Here is a 19551-nt window from a genome sequence, read left to right on the forward strand (position 1 = left end):
GCTTGAGTGCTGTCTGATTTACATGGCATATATTGCCAAGTCCTGTACTGTAAAGTCTCACTGTAACCGACATTATAGTGTCAAGTTCAATGTAATGCAGGTTTAGCTGGGGCATTCCAGTTCAAGTTACTAGAAATAATGGAAAAACTTCATTGGGACGTCTTTTTAAGTATAACTTTGTGGCCTTGAAGCATGAACTCTAAATCGTACAAAGTCTACAATAGAGCTTAATTACAATGACGTTTTCATTCTACATACAGGGTAAAAGCTGGATTGTAAAGCGAAGTTATGAAGATTTCCGAGTACTTGATAAACATCTCCATCTATGTATTTATGACAGACGTTTTTCCCAGCTCTCTGAACTCCCCCGTTCTGACACCTTGAAGGACAGTTCAGAGGTAAGCAGTAAGATCCACAAAGTGGTCACTTTTGTTAAACTGGCCAGCATACTAAACATTAGTTGTCCTTTAACTTTCAATTTGTATTTCCAAGATCACTTAACTATTTTATCATTGAAAAGCAAGAGGAAAAAAAATCAGGGCTTTCAGTATTAAAATGAATTTAAAGTAATTTGTTAAGCTAGACCTCCCTTCTTTCATTGCCGAAGTGTATATGTGTGTGGGGAGGGTTGGGTTTATGGGTATAGAATTCTTGTGATTTATTGTCAATATATTTTTTATTTTTTCTAAACTTATTTTTTATTGTTCCTTTAAAGTTTTTGGTCTGAGGTGGGTGGTGAGTTGGGAGTTGCAAATGAATGCAGTGTATGAATAAGGCATTGATAAAAATAAGATATTTTTCAAAATGAAAAAAAAAGTTAAGAATCTTGATTTCTTTTTCTTTTTTTTTTTCTTTTTACTCAGTTTGTGTATTCAGTCCTTGGACTCTCTGCAGTTAATAGGGTTGATACTGTGATATTCTTTCCCCTTAGAGCCAAGAACATTATTCTGGATTTTTACTTGTATGTTTACCTTTTTATGACTCAGTGAACTGTGTTAATTATTCATTTGATTTTTTAAAAAAATATAACTAGCTAGCTATTCATCCATCTATCTATCTATCTGTCCATCTGTCTATTGTCATTCCTTTCTTCACAATTTGCTGTGTATCTGTGTTTTAAATGCAGTAATGGAGATAGAAGCTAATATATATTATAAGCTAGCTAGTTTCATTAAGGCATAGTTAAATAACCAAGATGAATGTTCTCTATATGAGACAAGTATGATTTATAGTGACAAACAATATCCAAAGCAATACTTCTTCCAAGGGAGGTTGTTGTTATTTGTCCTTCATTCTTGAAGAGGACCATGACATGGGGGTGATGTTATAACTTGCAGGGAATTAAATTTAAGTGAAGGAGGGCTGTGCAAAGTCACCAGCCTCACTCTCCTCCAGAGCCATCTGGGTCCACTGGCAAGATGTACATCACAACAACTGGAGATGGCTCCAGATGTTTAAGGTAGCTGGGGTTAAGTGACTTGCTCAGGGTCACACAGCTAAGTGTCTAAGGTCAAATTTGAACTCATGTCCTCTCAATTTCAGGGCCAGTGCTCTATCCACTGTGCCACCTAGCTGCCCTTCCAAGTGAGGTACTGATCAACTAAAGCACTTTCACATGACATTCTCTAATGTGCTTTATGTATAATGTGAATATGTTATTCACATGACTCCTCCGCTAGAGAAAAACCTTCTGTTGGTGTGGACATGATAGTGCTTCTGAAAGAGTGGAATCCCAAACAGACCCTGCAGAGCTGGAAAGGGTCAGAATGTGGACTTGGTGCAGGGACTCATGTTTCTCATCAAAGGATCACATTAGCTGTGTTTAAAGAGATTCTTCACCAAACATCTGGCCCCCAGTTGATATGAATACTCAGGCATGACAGTAGTGCTTTGAGTAATGAAGTTGTACATCCTTTGAAACACTGAAATAGTCTTATGATGATGTATCATATTGCAGATGCCATGCTCCTTCCTTTTAATATTGGAATGCTTATAAATTCCTGATTTTAAAGCTATATGTTGTTACCAATTATTCTGCCATTTGGTAGAGAATTTTGTCTCAGAGTTATTCCGTTTGTTCTTTCTGCTAACAGTTGGTCACTCAGATGCTTGTGGCTTACCTTTCACGCCTCTCAGCTATTGCAGGGAACAAGATTAATTGTGGACCTGCTCTTACCTGGATGGAGGTAACTGTCTAACTATATCATCCAGTTGTATTTATTTTCATTTAAAATTGAATGTGTTTTAACTTACTATGCTTATTTTTTAAATGTAAGTATTAATGTTGAAAATTGTTTATTTTCATGAGAAGTAAAAATTTTGCTCAGCTTTTTATTGTGGTTCAAAGAAATGGTGTTTATTGGGGGCAGCTAGATGGCGCAGTGGTTAAAGCGCCGGCTCTGGATTCAGGAGTACCTGAGTTCAAATCCAGCCTCAGACACTTGACACTTACAAGCTGTGTGACCCTGGGCAAGTCACTTAACCCCCATTGCCCTGCAAAAAAAAAAAAAAGAAAGAAAGAAATGGTGTTTATTTGCATTGACTTCCTATGATAGGTTTTTATATGGACATTTACAAGTTTGATCTTTTTCTCTACTCTTTACCACATGTAGAATGCACTACATAGATCATTACTACTACACATGGAACATTCCATAAAGTACTTTTGAAATCCATAAATATTTTTTGTTTTCCTAATATATTCCATGAATGCTGAGTTCTGGGGATAAAAGACAAAAGCAAAACATTTCATTCTAACTGGGAAATGAGATGTATGTACATGAATGTTTAGAGAATATCTAAAAATGAAATAATGAAGAAGGGTTTCAGGTAGAAAGAGGTGTTTGAGCTGAGTTTTGAAAGAAACCAGGTATTCCAAAAGGTAAGAATGAAATACATTCCATACCTTGGGGACAGGCAGTGTAGGAGAGGGAAAATAGAGAATTCCACGTGTAAAACAATAAAGGAGGTAGTATGGTTATATTGTAGAGTGTGTAGAGGGGGAATAGTATATGAGAAAAGAACTGAAAGAGAGAAAGGAGGAAAGTTATGAAGAACTTTAAATGTCAAGCAGAATAGTTTATATTTGATCTTTGATGCAATAGGGAGCCATTGGGTTTTATGGAGAGGGTGAGATGAGGAGCATGGTCTGATCACTTTGTTTGCTGTGGGGTGGATAGATTGGAGTAGGAAGATATTTGAAGCACAGACAGCAAATTGGAATCTATTAGGATACTCTGGGTAAGAGGCAATGAAGGCCTAAATGAGTCTCTGTGAGACAAGAGGAGGGAACACATTTAAGAGTTGTTGTAGAGATGGAAAGGACAATATTTGACCTCTCATTGGATATGTGGGGCGAAAAAGAATAAATAATTGAGTATGACTTGGAGGTTGTGAACTTGGGTGACGAGAAAGATGGTGTTAGAATGAATAGGAGTAGGGAGGAAGATAATGAATTCTCCTTCAAATATGTTGTGAGTTTGATATATTTAAAGTACAAGTATTTCAAAATATCTGATAGGCAGTTACATTCAAGCTCATAAGAGAGACTAAGGATAGATGTAGACCTGAGATTCATCTTATAGGGAGATCATTGAAGTTATGGGAGCTGATGAGCTCACTAAGAGAATGTAGAGAAAAGTAGATAATGTAGGTATGTACATAGCTGTAGGTATGGACATTTACAAGCTCATTTCTGTTAAATTTATTGTAATATTTACTTTGCTCACCCAAAGGTATTCCAACTCTTTTTACTGCAAAATATATTTTTGTATTAGCTATATTTTTAAAAAAAGCAAGAAAAATAAATTAAGTTTAAAAATATGCTTCAATTTGCACTCAGAGCCCATCAATTCTCTCTCGGGAGGTGGATAGCATTTTTTTCATCCTGGGTCCTTTGGAATTGTTTTGGATCATTTTATTGATCAGAGTAGTTAAGTCTTTCATACTTTATCATCCTTACAATATTACCTTGTTTAATTCTCCTGGTTCTGCTCATTTATTTTGCATCAGTTTAAGACTTTCCAGTTTTGACTGAAACCATCCCCATTATAATTTCTTATAGCATAGCCGTCTTCCATCACAGTCATATACCACAACTTGTTCAGCTATTCTCCAATTGATGGGCATCCACTCAATTTCTAATTCTTTGCCGCCAAAAAAAAAAAAAGCTACTATAAATATTTTTGTATATATAGGTCCTTTTCCTTTTTGATCTCTTTGGGATACAGAACTAATAGTGGTATTGTTGGATCAAAGGGTTGTAACAGGGTATAGACAGTTTTATAGCATTTAGGCATAGTTCCAATTTTTTCTCCAGAATCATTGGACCAGTTCACAAACTCTATCAACAATGCACTAGGGTTCCGATTGTTCCACATTCCCTCCAGTATTTATTTGACTTTTCTGTCATGTTAGCTAATCTGATAGGTATTATGTTGTACCCTAGAGTTGTTTTAATTTGCATTTCTCTAAGCAATAGCGATTTAGAGCATTTTTTCACGTGACTGGATCGCTTTGATTTCTTCTTCTGAAAACTACTTGTTCATGTCCTTTAACCATTTATCAATTTGGGAATGGATCTTATTTTTAAAAATTTTCTTCAGTTCCATATGTATTTGAGAAATGAGGCCTTTATCAGAGAAACTTGTGTTTTTTTTCTTTCAGCAGTTTCCTAATTTTGGCTGCATTGGTTTAATTTCTGCAAAGCCTTTTTAATTTCATGTAAATTATCCATTTTACTTCTTGTGATTCTCTCTGTCTCTTATTTGGTCATAAACCCTTCACTTATTCATAGATCTGACAGGTAAATTTTTCCCTGCTCCCTTCATTTACCTATGATATAACCCTTTACATATAAATCTTGTACCCATTTTGACCATATCTTGGTAGATATTCCAACTCTTACAGAATTGTCTTTCTATATATACTTAATTTTTCAGTTTTCCCGAATTTCATACTAAAACTGTAGCTAACTTAGGTTATTATTTCAAATTTGAATGGCAACTTCTTTTGTTTTTGTTTTTGGTCCAGACCTATGATTTTATTGGTTTAGGGAACTCCTAGTAAGGAAAAGAAGTTAAGTGACTTGCCCAGTGTTGCACAGGCAGTATATATAGCACAACTGACTTTAGTAAATTAGGAAGTAAAATTAGTTGAAAAATGAATTTCTCTTCAATTCAATAAACATTTATTAAGTGCCTACTGTGTACCAGACACTGTATGCTAATCCTGATGGATACAAATAAGAAAAAGAAAGTCCTTGACCTCAAGGAGCTCAAAATCTAATGGAGGAAGGCAACACACAAAAGGAAGCTGGAAAGAGGAAGGCTACCAGAGGGTAGATAACACATAGTCATTTTCTTTCACAGAAATAGTCATCTCCCCCTCTTCTCCCATGGTATCCTTAATTAACCCCCCCCAAAGTGATACATGTAGTGAATAATTTCTTTCATTTTATTTTTTATTGGTAACTTATTTATTTGGCATTTATTCAAATCAGTAAAAAACCCCAAAACAAGTGTTTGCATATACAAGTAGAACACAAAAAGAGGAATGCAGAGGCCCTGACTGTCCATGGATTGGACTTTTTAATACCCTTCGGTAACCAGGAAGCTGTGCCAAGGAAACAGGGGCCAATCAATCTCCTTTTAGGGTACATTAATTTCTATTGCAGGTAGAAAGGAGGAGGCTTTGGCTTAACCCTTGTTTTGGGGAAACATTGATAGATGTTAGATCTCTCATGTATGACACTTTTCATGGTCCTAAGGATATTCTAGAGGGCCTTCCATCATTTAAATACTTGTAGAATTTTTACTGGACAATTCCTCTGGCATAGACAGTGCTAAAAGTAAAAAGGGAGAAAGAAGGAAAAAACCCATCACTACCATCACCTGCAACATAAAAATCCCTAAATGAAATGTTTCCTTTTAGGAAAAACTAATCCCTGTTGCAGGAGATCTTTTTCTTTTTCTTTTTTCCCTTTTAATCTTCCCTTCAAGATCAAGAAGTTTGCTTGTGGTTATTCCCTCCCTTGTCTTATCTTCCCACTTTACCACTCTTCTCCCTATCCCTTCTTGTTCTTCAATTAAGTCTGATGTATTTCTATGCCAAATTGTTTGGGTATATGTGAATTTTTCAACACTTTGATAACTTCATATAAATAAGGTTCATCCATGTGATGCTTCCTCCCCCTGCATCTTCCTGTATGTGTATACTCTTCTCTTACAACCTGATTATAAGAAATACTAAGTTCCACTTTTTATTCCAACTTTCTACACTAATGGATTCTTATTTTTATGTTCCTTCCCTGCCCCCCTTCGTCTAAACCTTTAGAATAGAGCTAAACTACCCCCAGGTCTTTTTCTAATTTCACTCCTCCACTGTTTTTTGAAGATGTTAAAGTTCTGAAGGGACAGGTCTTCTCCCCATTTGAACGTTAGTTTTATGGCAGAGATCATTTAATTACACAAATAAATGTACTTATTTAGGTCTCTTCGTAACTTGTTAAAATGTGCCTACTCAGCTCTGGTATTTTCATCTTAAATACTTGAAAGTACTCTTTCATTAGAGGGCCATCCCTCCCCCTCCCCCAAATTATAGTTGACTTTGCAAAGTATTATTCTTGGTTGTGAGCTTTTATCATGTCTTTTGTAATATTGTGTGCCAAAATCTTGTTTTCATTATGGTAGAATCTACCAGGTTTCCTGACTAGTTCCTTGGTACGCAAAAGGAAGTCTTTTTTTTCTTTTTTTGATGTTTGCAGTATTTTTTCTTTGCTATTCCTGGAACTTTTTTTCTTTTGAGGTTTCTTGCAAGAGGTCATTGGTGTATTCTTTCTTTACTCACTTTGCCTTCTGGTTCTAATAGATCAGGGCCGTTTTCATATATAATTTCTTAAAAGATAGTCTCCAGGCCTTTTTTCAGTCTTTTGATTACTACTGCTATACCAGATTCATTCTAGAACTTACTGGGGCTTTCAGTATCTGTTTCTTTGTTTTTATCCTTTTTTTTGAGATCCTTTTACATTTTGGCCTGAAGACACACATTCCCTACAGGGGGCTGCATGTATCTCTTTGGACATTCTCTGGGAGGGTGATGGCTATTCTGGCTGACTTTATGTAGTGTTGGTATGGAAGAAGTCACTTACTCTAGTTTCTCATTGGATTTGGATTTCTTGATCATTATTCACTCCAGGGTGAAACGTTTGCTTAAAGTTTGCAATATAGGGTCAACATTTTCTTTGGTTGATAAATATGGTAAGGGGAATGTTTAATTTTTTACTCTAATACCTTCCCTCAATGCCAATTACAGTACATGAATAGGTATTTAATGGATGTTTGCTAACTGATTTATTGATTGATAGAAGGCAGAAACATAATAAATATTTCAATATAGGCTGCTAGTCATAAGGAATATTGGTTGCCCTGACATTTATTGCTGTAAATTGAGAACTTGGAAAAGTACTTATAGTTTATCATTTTGGCTAACTTAAGAACTCAAGAAATTTAAAAAATATAAAAGATAAAGTGTCCAATCAACATTTGTTTAAGATTTACAATTTGCCTAACACTATATATAACAGTTATAGTTAGTTTAAAAATTTGATCATCTCAAAAATTCATTGTATATTTGACCTTAATTTTATAATGTAAAGCTTTATTAGCTGCTTCCTCTTCCTTTCTTTGATGAATTTAATATCTGTTATTACTGTTTTCCATTCTTTTTCATCAAGGTTTCTGAAGTTTCTTCAAGGTTTCTGTGTGCTCTCCAAATCAACTTGTAGAGTTCTACTAGATATAAACAAATTTCCACATGCCTTCAATCACCTCACAGGACATTTTGCTATGTTTTCTTAAACAGATTGATAACAAAGGAAATCACCTGTTAGTTCATGAAGAATCATCAATTAACACACCTGCAGTTGGTGCTGCCCATGTTATCAAGAGATATACTGCTCGTGCTCCTGATGAATTGTCTCTAGAGGTAATAATTGAATATAGTTGTACAAGAGAAATTCTCAAATACTGAAGTAGGAAAAAATTAATTTTTCTCCCAAACTGCTTGATGTTAATGACTTTTACATCATCATAAAAATTGAAGTGAATTCTGTTATTCATCATTGGGGGAAGTCACCTGTTTCAATGTGTTTTGAACCATCAACTTAAAGAAGAAATAAGTAATAGTATGTTATACTTGGTTTGCCAATTGGTTGTCCAATTGGGGGTCTCTTCTTGTTGGAAGATTAACCATTTAGTGCTGCATTTACAACTTAATCACTTGAAAAGAGCCTGATTTGGAGTCAGAAGTCCTGGCTCCACCTTACTAGGTGTGTGGCCTTGAACAAGTCATTTTCCTTATCTTCAAAATGTGGATAGTTAGGATTAAACAAGATATATGTGTAAACAATTAGTAACCCTAAACATCATCTGAATGTAAGGTGTTAAACTGTTAAAAATAAATAAATCTGATCTTGGTACCTCATTTGTCATATTGAAAATACTGAAAACAAAAGATGACTGTATGCTAGGCACAATATCTAAAGTTCAGAGTAACTCTTGAATTTGACCATCTGTGATCACATGACCACTGCACAAATTGAGTGAAGTTTTTCCAGCCCATTTAGCTAATTGTTGACATCTTTTTATGTAGCCAGTACAAAGATGCATTTAGTAGGAAGCAGAACTCTGAGAAATTTTGGAATCCTTTAAAGGGAGAGCTTCTTTAAAAGACAGTAATTAGAGCAGTGAATGATGCTTTTCTCCGTTCCAGTACTTAGATTCAAATTCTAACCACAACAGTAGTTATGCATTTGATTTCCTTCAATTTTTATTTCATAGGTGGGAGACATTGTGTCAGTTATTGACATGCCACCAAAAGTATTGAGCACATGGTGGAGAGGAAAGCATGGATTTCAGGTAGGTGTGGAAAAGTTCAGGAAAAGTTTCTTCTTTGAAGTTCTTGAGGAGGAGGGGTTGGATGTAATTCACTACCATAACATTTTGTACTATAGTGTGCTTCTATGAGCAAATCAGGTATCTTCAAGCAATATACTTTGGTATCAACATTTTCTTAACAATCAGTAGAAATAATATAGAAGATAGATGTAATCCAGGACTTGAAAGCCTTACTAGGGTACTCTTGCCATCTAGTTTTTCTAAGTGATACAAGCTCTTACATCTTGTTCCTTTCAGACTATCTTGGTTGTACTTTCCTGTTTAGTTATGAAGGGACTATTCAGGTCAAATCCAATTGGTTCATTCCCGCCTTTGATTGTGGTATGATTGAAAACAGTAACACAGACTTTGCATTGGAAGACACTTCAGAGGTAGCCATCTGGTTCAACATTCCATAAAAATGGACATCCATTTGCTACTTGAAAAATCTCAGTGAATGAACTCACTATCTTTCATAGCAGCCATTTATACTTCTGGAAAGCTTTTAATGTTATGAACTTGCCTTACACTGAATCCAAATCTACCTTTCTTAGAGGACAGGAAATTAAATTTCTTTTTATTTCTTTTTACTTTATTTTTTTATTTTAGGAACTTAAATTTCAACTTTGAAAAGACCTTAATGTCATCAACACCAAATCTTTCATTTGACCGATTTGAGAAAACTCAGGCTGAGGGAGGTTACTCAACTTGCTCAGATTGTCACATTAGCTACTAATTTTCTAAGACAGGATTCAAACCCAGGTTTTCCTGAGTACAAGCCTAACATTCTGTAAACTCAGATATGTCCTTTGTTCTGCCTTCAGAGGCCAAGAAGAACAAGTCTAAACTCTTTTCTGCTTTATAACAAATATTTAAAGTTAACTATCATGTCCTCCATTATAATATTCTTAATGAATAATGATCTCATGGGCACCACCTCCAAAGGTGCAGACTATAGTTTATACTCACCTTGCCCTTTTAAATCCTACATAAAAGACTGATACTCAGCATTAGAGATTTTCTTCTGGATCTTTTAACATTTCTTGAGTATCAATGCAATACTCGGTGGTCCATCCATTATCTGTCATTCTTGCTGTATGAGTAGCATATTTCCTTTTCAAATTAAATGTTTTCCCAGTTTTCTTACATTACTTTATATGTACATATTATTATTGGCAGTATTCTTTAACCTACATTTTCCCACTATGCATTTTTCCTTTGCTCTTTGGGTCACTCATTATTTTTATATATCGGAGATTATAATTTACAGCCACTATCAAGAGAATATTGTTGGCTTTTCAAATGCATTTTTGTGTCTAAGAACAACCTGGGATCATTGAAAGCACTGTGCAGTTGCTCAGATGCATTTAGGTCAGTCTCCCTGTTCAATTCTGGGCCCACCTCAGTGTATCTGCAACTTCTGTCCTAGATATATGTACTGATATACTAACTTAGTATCCTACCCATTCAGCTGCGTATCATTCTCCTGGCATTTACATACTTCATTTACATGCATTATCAATCTTTTAAAGGGAGATGTTAAAAGGGCTTTACATTTATTCCTATTAAATTTTAATTTATTAGATTCAGCTTATAATTCTAGATCTTTTCTGATTCTGATTGTCACCTAACATGTTCACTATCATCCCCTTTTTTGTGTCATATGCAAATTTGGTAGCATGTCTTCATCCAAGTTATTAAAGAAATGAGTGATAATAGGCCTAGAACAAATTCCTTTGGCAATCACTAGAGTTCTATCTCCATGTTGATATTCATTGAGAACTCTTTGAGTTTGGTCATTCTTCTAGTTTATAACTGTATTATTATGTATCTAAGTTCTCTGTATCATAGTGTCAAATGTTTTGCTGAAGTCCATGAAAAATAGGCTTATACCTGAAAGGCGTCTCCCTCCTACTTCTCAACTGCTCTTGCTCACATGGATTCTTATTGACAAGATTAGAATTTCTGCCAATCCTGTCCACTTCCAGAAATTTTGTTAAAAGAGGCTTTGTAACCAGAAGATGAATTAACCTAGGATATTATGTTTTATCAATACTGTGCAAGCATGTCTTGAAGTACATTCATATTTAATTCTTTACATCTCATGAATCACTTGTGATTCCTTATTACTGAGCAATAGATTGACACAAGGTTTTCCTTCACTCCCTTATGTTAATAGTTCTCATTAACACTTAACGTGGGGGCAGCTAGGTGGTGTAGTGGATAGAGTACCGGCCCTGGAGTCAGGAGTACCTGAGTTCAAATCTGACCTCAGACACTTAACACTTACTAGCTGTGTGACCCTGGGCAAGTCACTTAACCTTGATTGCCTCACTAAAAAAACAAACAAACAAAAAAACCCACTTAATGTGAGTACATTTTCCTTTTTGATTTCAGGAAGGATGACTTAGTTTTTGTTTGGTTTTGTTTTGTTTAGAAACAAACAAAAAAATCTATTTTTGCTATTTTATGTATCCTAAATAACTATCTTTACATTTTCTGAATAATAGTAAGGCTAATTAGATCTTAGTAAGGCTGATTTTCTGACCACCATTTAGTGACACTAAATAAACACATTATTACTTCAGAGAGACAAAATTAAAAACTGATATGTTGGGGGAATTTTTTTGTTGTTGGACTTAACCACAAGAACCCCGCCCCCCCAGTCCATTGTACCATTTGACATAGTGGCTTAATGATATTTTTATTAAAATATCTATAGAGGATCCTCTGAAAACCCAGTGAAACCCCATTATATTATCCATGTCTTGTGACTTAATCATAATTTTTTTCTAAGAAATTGATATAAATTTACTGATTTGTCATATATATGTATATGTATATGTAAAACTGGCAATTATAACTATTCTGATTATACTGTTGAATTTGAACTTTGGGGGTGGGGATCCCAACCTGTGCTTTCGTACATGTAGGGAATTCTTGAAATGGAGACTCCTTCAACATAATACATATCTGCAACTTGGTTATATAACTTTAGTCTTGAAAAATTGCCAAGTTAAATGACTTGTTCATGTTCACAAGCCTAGAGACAAGATTTTAATCTAGTTGTCCCTGATGAGTAGTGGCCTTTTATCCACACTACTTCTGTAAAATTCAGTATATCTTCATTTATTATTTTTTTAACAAGAAGGCCCTCTATTTAAAAAAAAAGAGTTAATATGTATTCATTATATTAATTTTAGTCATCATATTGTTTATTAATAAAAGAGGTATCTAAATTTGAAAATGGTTAAAAACATGAAATCCCAACCCTTATCTGTAAAATAATTTTCACATTAATACAAAAGAAGTCCTCATTTTCTATTTTCAGCTATTTTTACTTAGTTCTTTTGTGAAAAAAAATTATTGCTTTTTTCAAGGCAAAACAAAAAAGGGTATTTTTCAGTCACTCTATGATTCATGCTAATGGAAAGAACTTGAGGCATAAGGAAATCCAATTAAATGGTTAAAAAACCCCACTAAGATTTGCTTTTGTTGTGATTTTTTTTAATAGAAGATTTACTCTCCTAATTTTCTTTTGCTTAGTTTAATAGGAGAATTAGAGTATGCTACCTAGAGAAGACACTATGGCATAATGGATTAAATATTAAACTTGGAATCAGGGAGACCCAACTTCACCACTATTCCTTCAGCTCCAAGTACTTGCTCTCTCACCTGAACTGCCTAAGTCCCTGAAAGGACCTCCTCAACCCTTGAGACCAAAGTCCTATGAACATTGAAAATCCATCTAAAATCTTCCCTTAATGATGAACAACCTCCCTCCCCCAATCATATCCTCCTCATGCATTAATTCTGAACCCCTATCTGCTATCATTCAAGTCCCCTTCCCCATCTTATTCCTCTTACCTCAGCCCCTCCTGGCACCACCATGTCCCACTCCAAAGTTACCCACTTATTCCACAGTACTTGCAGGAATGCCTTCTTCATAGGTGACAAACTTGTTTTCATCTTTAATCCTTTCCTTTTCCACAACTTCATCTTCTGGTAATCACTGAGGCATGTCTCCCTGCTAATAACATAGCATCCCTGGAAACCCTTTCACAGTACTGGCTGCATTTTCACTCCATCTTCCTCGACTCACTGGTTGAAGTGGGGCAATTGGAATATCCCTTGCTCCCCATTTCTACTTCCAGCTTCTCCCTCTACCAACATAACTCAGTAACCTTTCCTCTTTTGAGGTTCATTCAATCTATATCTATCACTCAATCAGAATTATAGTAGCTTTTTGTCTACCAACAACCACACTCCCCCCCTTTCTCAGTAAGTTCATTGGCTAGTTCACAGTCTTACTCTCCTTTCTAACTCCTGACCTCATACCAGAGTATTTCATTATATGTATTGATACTCCTTCAGACACTCTAACTTTACAATTTACTCATTTTACTAACTTCTCATGACCTCCTCCTCCATGCAACCCCTACTTCATACAAAGATGCTTATACACTTGATCTTTCTATCATCTACAAACTCGCCCCTTCCATACTCAAGAATTCTGAAATTCCCTTATCTGATTGTGGTCTGTTGTCTTTTCACTTTTCCCTCTGCTTTCCCAAACTAATCATACTTTTCTTCCACATCATAATCTCTATTTCTTCAAACCCTCACTTCTCCCAGTCTGTCACCCCTATACTAGTCACTCTCCTTTCCCCATTTTGACCCCTTAGTGAATTAGTTTAACTCAATACTGTCCTCTTCTCTTGGGTCCTTGTCCCTCTTGTGATATTGCTGATTATATACTGCCAAGTCACAGCTTTTACTCCTACACATGAATTGCTGAACCAAGGTGGAGAACATGTTAACAACAGTTCTGATTGAATCCACTACAAATTCATATTACATTGTTTCAATTGTATTTTCACAGCTGTTAGACAATTCTTCTACATCTCCCTTATCAACTCACTATCTTACTTTCCACAGTGGCTCTTCCAAGTAATTTCTTTCCTCAAATCTCTTATGATTTCCCTCCCCCACCCTCTAAGCTGAGAACTTTGCCTCATATTTTACTAAAAATAATGAAGCCATTTGCCAAGAAGTCCTCTTTTCCCATCCTCTTCACCTCACATTCCTCATATGCTCTCTGCCACTATCTCTTCCCCTTTCACCTCAGTTTCAGAAGAGATGATTCTTCTCTTTGCCAAGGCTAAATCCTCTACATGCAGGGGGCATTTCATCCCATCTTCTCCTCCAACAGATTGAGCCCTCTATTATCCAGTCTCCCTTTTCTTCATTCTCTCCATATGTACTGTCTGCTTCCCTACTGCTTATAAATATGCCTGTCTCCCCCCATTGAAAACCCCTCACTTGATCCATCCATCCCTTTTTTCATTCTGTATCTTTAAATTCCATTAAAAGGAATGACTAAACTCCTTGAAAAGGCCTTCTACAAGAGGAATTTCAACTTTCTTTCCTTTTACTCTCTTCATAACTCTATAGTCTCTTCCAACTTCATCATTCAAACAAAACTGTTCTCTCCAAAGTTACTTATGCTTTATTGAATTGCCAGAACTAATGTACTCTTTTCAGTCCTTATCCTTTATTACTTCTCTTGCAGCCTTTGACATTGACAGTCACCCTCTTCTTGATACTCTCTTCTCTTTAGGTTTTCATGACACTGTTATCTTCTGGTTTTCTTCTTGCCTATCTGACTGCTCTTTCTTCGCTGGTCTTCATCTATTTCGTGCTCACTAATGATGGATGTCTCACAGGGCTTGTCTTTTACTCTCCTCTCTTCTCCCTCTATACTATTTCACTTGGTAATCTCACCAACTCTCATGAATTTATTTATCATCCCTATGCCAATGTTCTCAAATCTACTTGTCCAGCCCTAACTAACCTCTCTGATTACCTTGCAGGTTTGGGGCCCCTTCCCTTTAATTTATCCTGTAGCTTTTTATACTCATTTATGTACATGATGTCTTCTTAATTAGACTGTGAGCTCCCAGAGAGCAGAAACTGTCTTTTACCTTTCTTTGTATCATCAACATTTTGTACAGTGTCTGGCGCATAGTAGGTGATTAATGTGTATTGAATGACTGAATTGAATGACCCAGCTCTGTGACCAGGGACAAGCTCTTTAACTTCTCTTAGTCTCAAGTAAATTTCCAAGGTTTTAGTAATAGTAGGATTGAGACCTGCAATACTAGGAGTTTCAACACTGAAGAAATCATAGATCTTTGACACATTGATAAGCACAAGTCCCTAATGGTAGTATGAGATAGTTAAGAAAATTTTTGGTGATGACAAAGGAAATGCCACACTAGGATAAAAAATGTTTTACGCCTACATATTATAAGAAGGTAAGCTACATGTGGATAATTAGGATTTGATTATGTATGACAGCCACTTCTGTTCCTGTTTTATAATTGAAAGAAACCAATGTCATAAAGATATACTAGTCCCCGAAGGTACAATAAGATATTAATGTAACAATAGTAGATACCTTTGGAAGTTCATAAGCTCAGGCTCAAATCTTAAGAATGCTAAGGTCACATTTCTAGCCTAATTCAGGACTTTGAAATATATATTATTCATCTGTTTGTTACTGATCCGGTACATTGCTGGTTATTCATTCTGGAAAAGTCATGGCCATACTGCTCAGAAAGCATGAAATCTGTATCTATTTTTGTTGCTTGTTTTTTGTGCAATCTCAGGCAAATTATTTAAATTCTCTTTATACCATTTTTCACACTTATAGAAAGAGAACAGCATTATTTCTGGTACTTCCTAGGAATGCTATGAAAATGAATGAGGTATGAGTTCTAAAGTATATTGGCCTTCACTGCAGAAAGCACTATTATTAAATTTTGTGGTTTGATCATCATAAACTGCATGCTATAAAAGAACTCTTGTTCAGTCATATTAGCTGTATTAAATTATAGCCATATGCAAAATTTAATAAAAAAACAAACAAGTGCTTCTTAGAGAAAATTACACTGATTACTTGTATATATGCATGTATGTATTTTATGTATATACATAAATATGTATATATCTACATGTAAACATTAAATTTAAAATAAATTTATCTATGTACCTAAAAGACTATTTTGTACCTTCATTATTTGTCTGAAGCAGCTAGGATGAAGGATGTTTACGTTGATAAACCCATTCTTAATTGTATAGATCTGCTTATTTTTCTGTAATGCAGATGTTTCTGAAAAGTTACAGACGTAAACTTAATTATTTAAAATATGAGGGCAGCTGGGTGGCAGAGTGGATAAAGCACCAACCTTGGATTCAGGAGGACCTGTTCAAATTTTCCCTCAGACACTTGACATTTACTAGCTGTGTGACTCTGGGCAAGTCACTCAACCCTCACTGCCCCGCAAATAAATAAATAAATAAAATTAAAATAAAAAAATATATATTTGCATAGTTGATGTTAGAGATCATATTAATAATATATCTCTTAAGTTTTCCAGGGTATTTGATAAACATTGTCTGATTTGAACTTCATAATTTTGTGGAGTAGGAACTCTTGTTACCCTCATTTTATAGATAAGGAAACAGGTTTGATGTGATTTAGTGACTTGCTTAAGGTCACACAGACAGCAAATTTATGAGCCAGAATTTGTTCCCTGGTCTTCCTGACTCCAAGTCTAGCATTTTGTCCATTATTTGAAGCTGACTCACATCACATTCAAATGTTGCATTATTATTATTATTATTTCATTTTCATTCTTATCACTAGTGTTAGGTAAAAATAGTCTTTGAATAACAACTCACTATCCTGTTTTAATTTTTGATATTTAATGTTCTAAAGATATCCTCTGAGGCTCACCACAGGTATTTTCAGTACAACTCCAGGAGCAGTCAGAATAATGGGAATTATGTTTACTTCATCTTATGGCTATTTGATTTTTAACTTCTTTATTATGTCTCTATGTTTTGAAAGTTTTCTTATGTATCTTGGAGATTGAGTTTTTGATGGAGAGCCATCTATTTAAAACATTAGTAAATTTTTATGAGTCAGTGTTATATCCAATCATTGAAGATAGTAGTTCTGTGTGTGATAGTGATACAGGTCCAGTACAATTTATTGATTGATTTTTCTAGGATATTTGGAGATCTATAGGGGCAATATGATATCTTGTTTGGGTCTCATTTTGCAAAAGAACTGTGTTTTGTGGTATACTTGCCTCAAATGACTGAAATAGGGCTTGAAGAAATTTAGAAATTCACTTAAAGAATTCCAAACCTTACATTATTATTATTCATAAAAATCTAGACTTATTGTTGTTGTTATGTGAACATAGAATTTTAAGAAAATTCTTTGGTGAATCGTATTATGAAGGGAGTAACCCCCCTAAATTAATGTATTTTATTTTAAAAAATGCTAGTATAGGAAATAGGAAACTTAGTATGTAGTTGTAGCTGTATAATTTGCTTTCTTTGACTTTAGGAAAGTCACTTAATTTCTATAGGCCTTAATTCACACATTTGCAAAATGAGAGGGATGAAGTATAGACTTTCTCTAAACAAGGTCATATCTGCTCTGTCTTTATGCATTATATTTTCAGATGCAACTCTGAAATGCATGAAACATCCCACTTTAGAATTTATACGGAGCTTTTTAGTTACCAGAGGATGAATAGAGAAGGAAGAGGTGAAACTTAAATGGGTCTTTTAAATTTTTTTTCTTATTAGGCTCTTTCATTTTAAGAAGAAAAAAAATATTTTGGAGTATAGATGATCTAAATGAATAAAGGCAAGAAATCTTGCCTTTAAGAAATCTTAAAATCTGCTAAAAGAATTCTAAACTAAAGTAATTAATAAACTGGTATAAATTCACCCTAAGAAATACTGCAAATCTCCCAAATTTATTGATGTTATGAACCCATGTGGCTAAAATTTTGTTTCTATTTTTGCTGTCAGCTGGATTTTCTGACTCTTCCCACTATTCCTACCAAACTTTGGCATTACTGAATGTCTGACAGAGATCAACACTTCTTTAGGCTTTACCATGAACAAGAGATTTATCCATGAAGACAGAAGGACTGGTTGGCTCTATACACTTAAAATAATTCTGTGAATGTTTTTCTTTTCTAAAAGTTTTGTGAGTGGGAAGTGCAACATGAACTCAGTTACAGAAATAAACATTTTACTCTGAAAATCTAGTATCTTCCTTGTGTTCCTAGGAAATATATTAATACAGCTACCTTTATTTTAGGGCTTTTATAATTTTGTTTTAATTAGCTTTCAAAAAAATTTTTTTTCAAAAAAGTTCTAGAATTATACAACAAACATTTCAGCTATGTGTGCACATTCCTAAACCACTGTGTATGCTATTGAGGTCACTTTGTCTGAATTCTTTGTGCTTTCATATAGAAGATATATTAAAACATAAATAATTTCTTGCATAATTTATATGGTCACCTCTGTGGTATTCAAATTTTAATAACTCTTGAATATCTGTATTTATTACTATTTTTGTTTAACCTCCTTTTTGCTATATGAATAGAAAAGGAAGTAGAACTTAGTGATTTGGAGCATCTTATTAGGGTCTCTGGCTAAAGTGAAAATCAGAGAGGATAAGAGGATGAATCTAATAATGAAGATGAAATATAGATGGTCCATTATAAGGTCTTCCTTTGCTCTGTCAATCATAATTGAGAGTGGACTTATTAATAACATGGACAGAAATTCCTTTGTGGGTTAGGGTCTTTGGGCAATAAAATTTTTCTTTTTTCATGTGTTTAACATAGTTCCACAAAAGGTCTACTTTCAGTGGGCTACGTCATCTGGGATACATAATAAAGCATAGTGAAAAGAACACTGGACTTGGTTGAAATCAGGAGATGTGAGTCCTTGTTCTGCTACAAAGTAATAGTGCATCCTTAGCCAAATCATTTAACCTCTCTGCAGTTTTCTTCATTTGTAAAATGAGACAATTGGATTAGATTGTCCCATCCTGCTTTCATAAGGCATGATTCTAAGAAAACCTATTCCTTTTGAAATTTTAATATGAAACAAAGCAAATGTATCTTTGAGTGAACTTTGTTTTCAAATATTCTACTTATATTCATGAATCTGAAAGATCAAAACTTGGGGGCAGCTAGGTGACTCAGTGGACAAAGCACCAGCCTGGATTCAGGAGCATCTGAGTTCAAATCTGGCCTCAGACACTTGACACTTACTACCTGTGTGACCTTGGGCAAGTCACTTAACCCTCATTGTCCCAAGAAAAAAAAGAAAGATCAAAACTGGTACCTTCATATATTCAGAATAAATTGCAATTAGATGATTCATGGAAATAGGAAATATAGATTGTAATGATATATATATATATATTTATAAAGTTATAACATGTCAAAGAGAAGGGAGCCTATATAAATGCATCCACCCCAAATCATAAATATTTGGATAGTGATTTTGTGAACTCTAGAGTGATTTCCACACCTATGGTCTATGTCCCAGCTTCTTAAATTGTGGTTTGAGACCCCATATGGGGTGTGGGAGTTGTGAAAAATTTGGCAACTGTAATTGGATGTGGGAGTTGCAAAAAATTTGGCAACAGTAAAAGGTTATGTATACCTATTTTATATACCTTTATATCCGGGGTTGTGTAAAAATTTCTCAGGCAAAAAGGGGTTGTGAG

At 34.7% G+C, this 19551-nt stretch overlaps 1 protein-coding gene across 8 annotated transcripts in view; it reads left to right on the forward strand.

The window, feature by feature from the left end:
* ARHGAP32 (Rho GTPase activating protein 32) overlaps window positions 1-19551 on the forward strand; it is a 363679-nt gene that overhangs the window by 220888 nt on the left and 123240 nt on the right. For 7 of the 8 annotated variants that reach the window (XM_043990499.1, XM_043990500.1, XM_043990501.1 and 4 more), the window contains 4 exons: window positions 261-398; window positions 2094-2186; window positions 7861-7983; window positions 8838-8915. In XM_043990499.1, coding sequence (XP_043846434.1) covers window positions 261-398; window positions 2094-2186; window positions 7861-7983; window positions 8838-8915 — 432 coding nt within the window. The remainder of the gene's footprint in view (window positions 1-260; window positions 399-2093; window positions 2187-7860; window positions 7984-8837; window positions 8916-19551) is intronic. The other variant, XM_043990498.1, reaches the window with a different exon arrangement.

This window comes from Dromiciops gliroides, chromosome 3, assembly GCF_019393635.1.
Source record: "Dromiciops gliroides isolate mDroGli1 chromosome 3, mDroGli1.pri, whole genome shotgun sequence".
Lineage (NCBI taxonomy): Eukaryota > Metazoa > Chordata > Mammalia > Microbiotheria > Microbiotheriidae > Dromiciops > Dromiciops gliroides.